We start from the raw sequence: 10,047 nt of genomic DNA on the forward strand, positions 1-10,047 counted from the left end.
CCGCGAGAGGCAAGTAAAAACAATTGTTGTTTTGTGTATATGTTGCTTTGCCACTGTATAAGAAACATATTTCGGTTGGAACTATATTGGAACTGTCACTGTCCGACTGACTCATCACTTACCCTGTGACGTAATAAATATTAATGCGTGCATGTTTAGGTAATGTTTGTGAGAGAGGGAAAGCGATTTTCAAGCACAGAATTATAGAATGACATTATATGATAAAGAGGTTATCATGCTTGTGTGTTTGGGGATGCTAAATATCCTGTATTAGGAATAAATGTATTAGTGTTTTCATCACTCATATAGGTCCAAATTATGACAAAAATTTAAGCCAGATTTACAAAATAATCGTCAGATATGATGTATAGAATGTTGAAGAAGGCAATCCAAGCAAAAAGATTTGTTAAAAAAAGTTAATTTTGAACGGATGGCTTAGATTATGAGAACAGAAAAAAAAGTTGTCTTGCATTAGACATGCGTTTTGAGAATTGGAACATGTATTGTAATCATCTTTATTACCCTATTTACAGAGTATTTTATACAAATAAAATCATGGCATTGTATTTGTTTCTTGGTATTTTAACTCACCTGAAAGTCAAGTGAGCTCGTCTTACAGCATCCAAAGACATGGTTCTCCTTCCACCCTGAAGCTTGGAATAGGTCTTCAGGAACTAACGGGATCGGGTGGTCAGGCTCGCTAAATAAATTGGTTGATACATGTCATTGTATCCTAATTGTGTTGGTCAATGCTCATGATGTCAATCACTGGATTGTCAAGACTAGATTTTTTACAGACAGCTACTGAACGTCTATGTGACGTGTATATGTTGTATCAACAAGGTGACAGTTGACAGTTTGTGACTGCCGTCATATTGCTGGGATATTAATGAGTGTGACTGGAATGGCTTATAGATGGCCTAGATTGGATGGATATAATCATAAACCCCGTAACTGTCGTTTGGAATACCCCGTGTAAAATATTTCGTGGTTGCATGGTTAGAAAACACATTCCGACAGTCACTTTCATGATCTGGTAAGCGACGCTCCGATTGGTTGGATGAAAGGTCGTTGTGACCTCAGATCTTTGTTTAGCGATAGCGAGAACTAAGATCTGATTTTAATGAGATTGAGTACATTCAGATCTTCATATGATTGACAAATATCAGTTTTAAGTCCTAATTTCACAAAGTCACTCATCACATCACCTTGACCTTGACTGGGAATGTGCCCATTGCGGAGTCCCATTTACTCTGTGACCTTGATCTTCATTGTCAGCTAATGATATGCCAGCAAAGTTTCTTAGGATGAAGCCCATTATGCGTAGTCATATGTAGAATGTAAGGTTATTGCAGCTACATACATATGCAGCCCATTTAACTTGGGACTTGACTACATGCTCAGTACATCTGATGTCACACTTGACATGAAGACAAATAAATAAATCCCAACATATCCGTTTGAAAGTGTTTACTTCAAAAGGCATACATATTAATATATACACAGGTAAAAATACATTTTTACATTGAAAATTCTTCACAAATATACGAGAAGAAATAACGAAATAAGCAGTTATTACTTTCATAAATAGCTTATTAAAGGCTACAACTGGTCAACTGATTATTTGGGCCAAAATGCACAATGGTGTTGAATAAAATTGTTTGCTCATATGTATTCATGGTATTAAAATATTCCCACATTCAAATCCTGGTGACCATGGAATCACAGATTGTCATCGTAGCCGAGGTACTGTACTATTTCTAATTCTCAAAAGCTTTGGAATTTTTATTCTGTATTATGTTTAATTATGAAAGAAACCATACCCTCCTATTCTAATGCTATGCTACTGACCAAACATGCCAGATCAATAAATATGATCAAATCACACATAATAACAATGTCTCTTTAACAAGCAGGCATGACAGTACTGACAAACACCTAATATCAACCTTTGTACATTAACATTACATGTAAGCATTACACTTTATCAACTGATCATTTCATGTGAGCTCATACAGACTAACACGAGCTTTCTTCAATACTCATTGGCACAGGTCCCATGTATATGGAACAGAATTAACATGTCATCACTGGAAAATTAATTAAACCTATACATAATTGCTAAACCCCTAGGATGGATAACAGCCACTAATCAGACAAAAACTCAATTATGCACAGAGTAACTTAAAAGACGAAAAATGAAGGACTTTGGAACGAAACTCGATCATAAAGTGGAGAAACAGTTTTTATAAGCCCCAATGAATCTTACACATTTTGAATGATCTTATATTAAGCTAACTGACAATGTTATAACGTGTAAACTGTTTTGTAGTGCTTCCCTCTGTGACGGCCACTTTCATGACTATGAAACAGACCATGCTCTTTTCCCGAACTGAACTGAAGATGTAGTTTTTAATTAAACACTACAATATGCCAACACTGTGTGAGCAAGACCTTTATCTTGCCGATGACTTGTTTCCATGACAATCTACACTCAAGTTTGTCCTTGATCACATAGCAGCTGTCATCACCAAGATGTTGTCGACAGGGAGGTTGCTCTCAGGCAATATCACTCTTGTATCATTCCACAGATTCTGTAAGTCTTACTGTCTCTTCAGATTATTTAACCTTGCTTCAAGATCAGCATCTGCAGCACTGACATCAGCGGCGGCAGCAGCTTGGGGTTGTTTGGCGGCTCCGACAGTGAGAGTCTGGTTGGCAGTTGGCAGACCTACAGAACAAGAACAAATGATCCTCAAACATATATCAAACCATAGCTGCCAACTTTCCCAAATTACAATTAAGAATTGACTTTCACTTTGTGTGAGTTCATTAGAGTATGAATCTTCATAGAGTGAGGGTCAAGCTGTATGAACGGAGCTTGCGATCACATTCATACAATGTTTGGCTGTCATTCTACTCTGTTACCCAGAAGCAGAGCTTACTGGAAACCAGTTCAACCTCGGATCCCCAAAACGTCTCAGTGACTGGGGAACCATAAATGTCAAAGTTGTCTATCTATACATGCTATTCTTAGCATTTTCTGATGTTTAATTAAACCTTTGTAACTTTCAGGAAATTTTGATATTCTTACCTGATAATTCATCAGCCATTTGTAAGCCTAGTTCATCCAAAACTTGAGACACGATAGCATCACTACAATGAAACAATGTCACATGTGAAACAAATCAAGTTCAACAATAACCCAAAGTACAAATTAGCTGACATCACTAAAAGCATGGAGCTATATATCATATGTTATGTCTGGAATTACACTTTCTTAGTGTTAACCCAAACAGGATTCGAACCCACAGGTTAGGCACCTAATCTTCAGCACAAAAAGTCAGCAACCCAACCCACTCGGCCATGGAGGCTTCCAAATAAAATAGAAGTCCAACAACTGGTTGTCTAGAACATCAAGCTGGCTACTATTTCTCATCAGAAAGGAATCGGGTGGTGGGGTAGCCTAGTACTTAAAGCGTCTGCTCGTCACGCCGAAGACCCGGGTTGAATTCTCCACATCGGTACAATGTGTGAAGCCCATTTCTGGTGTCCCACGCCGTAGTATTGTTGAAATAATGCTAAAAGCGGCGTAAATCCATACTCACTCACTCAGAAAGGAGTCTTTTCAAATTTGAAAGCAATGTGGCAAGCAATTCTTTAATGAAATTTAAAGTTTCATCCACAATGGTGATAACTGACTAATTAACTACAACAGAGCAATTTTACCATAAATGCTTTAATCGTCTCAGAATTCACATCCCATAGAGACTCATGAAGATTCCGGGGTAGAATAGGTCTTCAGCAACCCACACTTGCTGTAAAAGGCGACTATGCTTGTCGTAAAAGGCGACTTACGGGATCGGGTGGTCAGGCTCACTGATTTGGTTGATACATGTCATCAATCCCAATTGCGTGGATCAATGCTCAGGATGTCAATCACTGGATTGTCTGGTCCAGACTTGATTATTTTACAGACCGCCGTCATATAGCTGGAATATTGCTGAGTGCGGCGTTAAACATCAAACAAACAAACAAACAAACATCCCATAGAATATATCACTATTGCCAACACAGCACTGATGACACTGTATACCTCACAGGATCAAACTCAGCACATTTTCAGCAGATACTACTTCAGCAAGTGGAAAGTCATAATTTTCAGGTTGGTCCCAATGGACTATAACTAAGGAGGATAGTAACCTACAAGTTTCTGGATAGAATTTGACTGTTACATTTTTGGTGTAGCCTCCCTTACCTCTCTTCTTCATCCTCCTCATCTCCGAGGGCATCATCAATAGCGTCGCTCATCATCTCTTCCTTCATGTCCATGATCTCGGACTGCTTTTCAAACTCCATCATAATCTTCTGAATCTGAGGCAGCTTCAGCTACAACCACAGCATAAATACTCATGAGAAGACTCGCTTTGTCTCAATGGTTGATACTTGAAAATGTGATAGATCCATTTACATATTTGTGAAAAGACTGGTAAATGTTGTGAACCAGTGGTAAAAATTGGCACCAGTCCTGTAGTCCTTGCCAAACTGCTGAATAGTCAAGGTATCATAAGGACAATAGAAATTTGCCCTTTTTAAGGGTTTTGCTATATGTAACATTAAAAGGACTAGTGGACTAAAACTGTTAGTTTCTAATGCTGTAAATTACTCAAAATATTTATTTACATTCACATGTTCACATGTCAACTGTCTGTCTCAGTTGCAAAGCTAACATCACTTTTTCAAATCAATAACACTTAGCCAAGAAAACCCCACGACCATGAACGTTCATACCATGTTACTATGCACATTACCATAAAAATATTCTTTTCATGCCACCCTGTGTCAGTTCATTATAATTAATATAATTTCACTGTTAATTTCACTTAAAACTATGCCTACTACTACTAACATACCTATAGATCTCCACAGCTGAAATACAGGGAGCAGAGCTCCAGATAACTTTTTGAGAAATTGAGTTTTTACTCCAGGGTTTCTATTTTAATTGGGTTACTACATTTTTCATTGGGCAACGAATATTTTTTCACTCATCTATTCATCACTCTATTGGGCTTTTCCCAAAATTAGTGAACATTTAAAGATTAAAAAAAAATGAAATAATGTTTTAGATGTATATAACTGTTCTAAATATATAGGCTTGACTCGGAAAGTAAATTAGCTCGTAATTGTGTTTCGGAAATTAGCTCCTTTGAACGCAAGCTGAAAAAGGTTCATTGGGTATTTACTTGAGCTGTTTTTATAATTTGAGTTTTCCATTTAATGCATGGGTTTCTGTATGCAAGTTAATTGAAAGTAATTGGGTTTTAAATATTTTTTGGGGTATTTTAAGCAAATACGCTGCTTATCTGTAGCTCTGAGGGAGCATTTCGTACATGATCATTTCAGTGACTCTGACGTACACATAGTTGGAGGTAAAACGTCAGTCTCCACACCTACAACTGAATTGGGTTGTCCTTGTTGTTGCAGCAGGTTGATCATGACAAAATACTAAAACATACTAATGTCAAGATGACCCACAAGTACCTGTTTGTTCATGGTTGCCATGGCTTTTGTAACGCCCTTCATAGCTTGTGCCATTGCATTGTTAGACTTCAGTGTTTGAATTTTTAGTGACACTGCCTGGATGTTTGCTCTCATCGTGATGAACTTCTTCACATAGCGCCGAGTACGGACAAGGTCTTTTGCCATCACTTTCACAGCATCCTGTAACATAACACATTATTATGTCAAAAATGGCCATCATCATTGCTATAAATGTCCTGTTAATATTCAACCATACTTTGCAAAAGGCATACATCATGATGGTTTTCAACTTCCCAAGGCAAGGGAGTTAACTGGCTATATAAGTCCTTGACGAACTAGGCTGCAATTATGGAGCTATATTTTGGCTGGACGAACGAGTCTTTGCATAGTCCAATCCAAATCGCGTAACAAGATCGACATTTGGTTCGTAAACAATATGGCGACAACCGTGCAGATTTCGGTCGATTGCAGCATTTGCAGAGCAAGCGTACCGTCAACTGGGCGTCAACAGATATTTTCCAAATCTTTTCATGTTTCTAATCAAGGTGCTCAAGTACTTTGATGCACTTCGCAAGATAAGACCCTCTTTATTACAATATAGATCTTGATTATCGATCAGATCATTTTCACTGGCGCCACTATTTTGTTTGAAGCAAATGCAAGTGATATGAGAGCTGGAATCAGATTAGTCAATAGGAGGGACATAGATGGGACATAACTCTCGAGCCCATAAATTCCAGCCTTGTTCGGCAAGGGTGGAAACTGGACTTTTACAGAGAGTTAGTTCCCTTTCCCCGGGAAGATGGATGGTGTTATGATCTTCTTAAATGAAAACAACACTTCATTCACTAAGCTAATGATTACTACTTGTGTAGAAAAGGTCTGTGTGATATTGAAGATATCGAGGCAAACTGTTCATTGTGTAATGTCACCAAAGATAAAGGACATTATTTTTTATTCTCCATGACATGAAGACTTACAAATTCCTGAACTACATGTTTGGAAATATCTATATAATGTCTTCAAATTTTGAGGTGATATGATGTAAATGCGATGTAACAAAATTGTACTGTTATGATTGTATGAATTATGGGTCATTTGGACTTACAAATAAACAATAAACATTGATTTGATTGATTGATTGACTCATTGATTGTGTACCAGAGATGATGGCTAATTGTTTCTTAAAAGGAAATCGCATAATATATTCTGCTGTTGCCATCAACATCATCTGTCATCTTCCAATATCAGTCAGTTAACCTCAAACAATCCTCAAAATATGTTTTAACAGGAAAACGCTCATTCAACTAATCATAATTAAAGGTTGGACATAAATTCAACCTGCAATGATAATCACGCTAATCATATCTGTGTAATAATGAATGCATCATCTTACCATTTGACCCTGCTTGGCCATCTTTTTGATGTCGGCAATGACCTTCTTCTCTTGTTGCTCCATCTTTGACCTCTCTCTGTCCAGATCTCTCATGGCTTTATTGAGAGCTCTCTGGTTCTGGCGCAATAATTCCTCTGGCGTCTTTTTACGCCCAAATAACCACTCGAGAGGCATAATGAATAGTTTATGAAATAACCTGGAAACAAAGTGTGAAATATTGCTTAAACGTAGCCCACTGTCCACACTCAAATCATGCAAATGAAACTGCCAATGCTACCCTAAACAGAATTTTAAAAAGCCCCTGAACACACTGGTATGTCTAAGAGGGCAGACCGCCTCCGTGGTCCTGTGGTAGAGCGTCCGCCGGGAGAGCGGAAGGTCCGGGGTTCGATCCCCGGCCGCGTCATACCAAAAGACATTAAAAGATGGTACTTGTTGTTACCTTGTCTGGCGCTCGGCATTAAGGGGCTAAAACAAGGACTGGTCGGCTCGGAGTCAGTATACTGTGTCTGAGTGGGGTATTCATGTTAAACTGCGGCATGGTATCTCAGTGAGCTAGCACTATCAATCGGCATCAGTCCAGACTAGTACAAGCAGCCACACAAACACATACTCGTACATGCACGTTGCTATATAAGTGCAATAATCTTGGACGCGACATTAAACCCAATTTCACCTCACCTCTAAGAGGGCAAGGGATCAAGTTTAGGCCATAGTAATAGCTTCCCAGTCTCAATGTAATTTGGGTTACCAATAAGCATGGTACTGCTAGTTGTTTAAATGGATGTTAGCATGGTTAGGTAACATGAAATTGCATCAAAACTTTTTAACTGTATAAAAATGCTCAATATGTCATTCGACCCGTGAAGATCTGGGACAGAATAGGTCTTCAGCAACCCATGCTAGCCGTAAAGTTGACTACTGTATTTTCTTGAGTATGCTAATTGTCATAAGAGGCGACTAACGGGATCAGGTGGTCAGGCTCGCTGACTTGGTTGATGCATGTCATCGTATCCTAATTGCGTTGATCAATGCCCATGATGTCAATCACTGGATTTTCTGGTCCAGACTCGATTATATACAGACCACCGTCATATAGCTGAAATATTGCTGAGTGCGGCGTTAAACAACAAACAAACAAATATCACATTCATCATTGTTCATGTGATTGCTTAGTATTTACATTAACATGTGTAAGCTTTCTACAATAAGTAATGAACTTATCACAGCTAGTCAAACATTAATCAAGATAATTATCTTAATAATCACCTCACTGACACAGGTAATTTATTCACCCATCCAATGGCCAAAATTAACATAAACAAAGAAAATCACTGTTACTGAAAGTTCAGTCTGAAGATCACTGAGATTTTTTAAATGTTCTTGCGTGCATAAATTTGAGAATAAAAATTATTGCATCAAGAGAGGAACAGGTATATTATTGTGTGGAGATGTCAAATATTGAGAAATGTAATACATCAATTCGAGAATGTTGTTATTAACCTCATAAGAATAATGAAACATAAGTCTAGATCTATAATTGGGTATAAATCTGAGAATATATGTTCTTGTGAAATAAATAAATGGTGAACAATGTTTTCCTTCAATTTCTTTCATTGTCTTGAAATAATTCTTATATTACACATCACATTTTTTGCCAGAAGTCACTGTTCTGTTTTTGCCAACCATTTAGACAGAGTGTCTATTGACCTGACATTGTTTACATGGCCCTATTCAAACTTTAATGTCACTTCAGTTTTAGCTTCAGTTACTACAGTGATCTCACTGGCTCACTGCACAGATCATACAGAGCTCCAGATAAGCTGCGTATCTGCGTAAAATACACATCAGAATAGCAGAAATATGCAGTCAAATAAAATCCAAGCGTATCAAATATGCAACGAACATTACAGATACGCTACAAAAATAAAACTTGTGCATATCATCAAAATATTGTGAAGTAACCCTGCGTATTCAATTAGCAAATCAGCAACTTATTTTGAAATTATTAACAGGCATTCCGTCAACCTTGCCAAACTCCACGATGACAGTTACATCATGATCATTTGCCATCACACTTTCTTGTGGAAGTATCGTGGTATTTTTGAGTCCTATAAAGCTCTCGAACCCACACGAAACCATTTTGCAGGGCCTAGATGAATAGTGTTTTTAAATATTTAAATTAAATACCCACATGTGTAAAAACTAGTGGGTAACAGAAATTTGAATACCCAGATAGAATTACTGATACCCAATGATTTTAAAATGCATGGGTAAAATACCCACAACACCAAAAGCTTATCTGGAGCTCTGTCATACTCCAATAATAGTCAGGCAAATTACAGGCCCATTGATAAAATTGGTCCAAACTCAATTACCTACAGGCTACTGTTTAATAGCTGGAATATCACTGAAGTCCTGCAGTGTTAAACAACATTCACTCACTGTGTCAAATATCAACATTCCAATACAACATCAAATTATTCCACCTCTTGTCTAGGCCTAACAGGTTGCACATTGGGGTCTAATTCACCATTTTCATTTGTTAATAATTCATATAATCCTATCATGATCATCCAACTGGTATGAGTGGTCAGTAAACGTGGTAAACTAACACAATATATAGCCTACTGTTGGTGGACTTAAAACCATGAACTTCTGATGTATTCATTATTTCTGATGGAAAACCTCCAACTACAACACCTACCTCGCACTGCTCCACCTAAACTGACACTTATGACGGATATTTTTTCAATCTGTCAATGAGTAATCGTCAGATGAAGCGGTGCGTTAGAAATCCCATGACTCTGACTCTAGACTAATATTGAGTGAAGATATATCTGTTTGCCAAATATAACTCTGCATTTGGTAAAGCTATGTGACATCTATACCCTTGACACACAAAATGAAGATTTAAGACGATGTCATAATAAAACGTTTTTGATGCTTCAGACTCACACGACTTAAAAGAATGTTGAGAAAGTAAACAATCAGTTCTTGTGAAAGACCTCTTCCGTCTTTCCCTGTTGTTGATGACGTCACGAATATCGTGATGTACTCTCTAATCTACATCACTTACTCGTATATATAAATGTAGTTTTCTTAGATAC

At 37.6% G+C, this 10,047-nt stretch overlaps 1 protein-coding gene across 1 annotated transcript; it reads right to left on the bottom strand.

Moving 5' to 3' along the window:
* Positions 1-1,455: 1,455 nt before the first annotated feature.
* On the bottom strand, positions 1,456-9,996 carry LOC124116642 (charged multivesicular body protein 2a-like). The gene is made up of 6 exons (XM_046478061.2): positions 9,896-9,996; positions 6,938-7,133; positions 5,542-5,721; positions 4,259-4,389; positions 3,095-3,156; positions 1,456-2,731 (listed from the first exon to the last, which is right to left on the bottom strand). Exons 2-6 carry the CDS (start codon positions 7,109-7,111, stop codon positions 2,604-2,606), a joined length of 675 nt encoding a protein of 224 aa, XP_046334017.1. The 5' UTR covers positions 7,112-7,133; positions 9,896-9,996; the 3' UTR covers positions 1,456-2,603.
* Positions 9,997-10,047: the final 51 nt, after the last annotated feature.

The sequence above is a fragment of the Haliotis rufescens genome, unplaced genomic scaffold (assembly GCF_023055435.1).
Source record: "Haliotis rufescens isolate VD_foot unplaced genomic scaffold, xgHalRufe1.0.p SCAF_32, whole genome shotgun sequence".
NCBI classification, from domain to species: Eukaryota; Metazoa; Mollusca; class Gastropoda; order Lepetellida; family Haliotidae; genus Haliotis; species Haliotis rufescens.

Excerpts from the sequence above, each read along its gene's own strand:
- LOC124116642 (XM_046478061.2), bottom strand. The coding sequence starts at position 7,111 with ATGCCTCTCGAGTGGTTATTTGGGCGTAAAAAGACGCCAGAGGAATTA. Across the intron at positions 4,390-5,541 it reads TGGCAACCATGAACAAACAG|CTGAAGCTGCCTCAGATTCA; the intron begins GTACTTGTGGGT and ends CTGTGGTTGTAG. Across the intron at positions 2,732-3,094 it reads AATGGCTGATGAATTATCAG|GTCTGCCAACTGCCAACCAG; the intron begins GTAAGAATATCA and ends CTTGTTCTGTAG.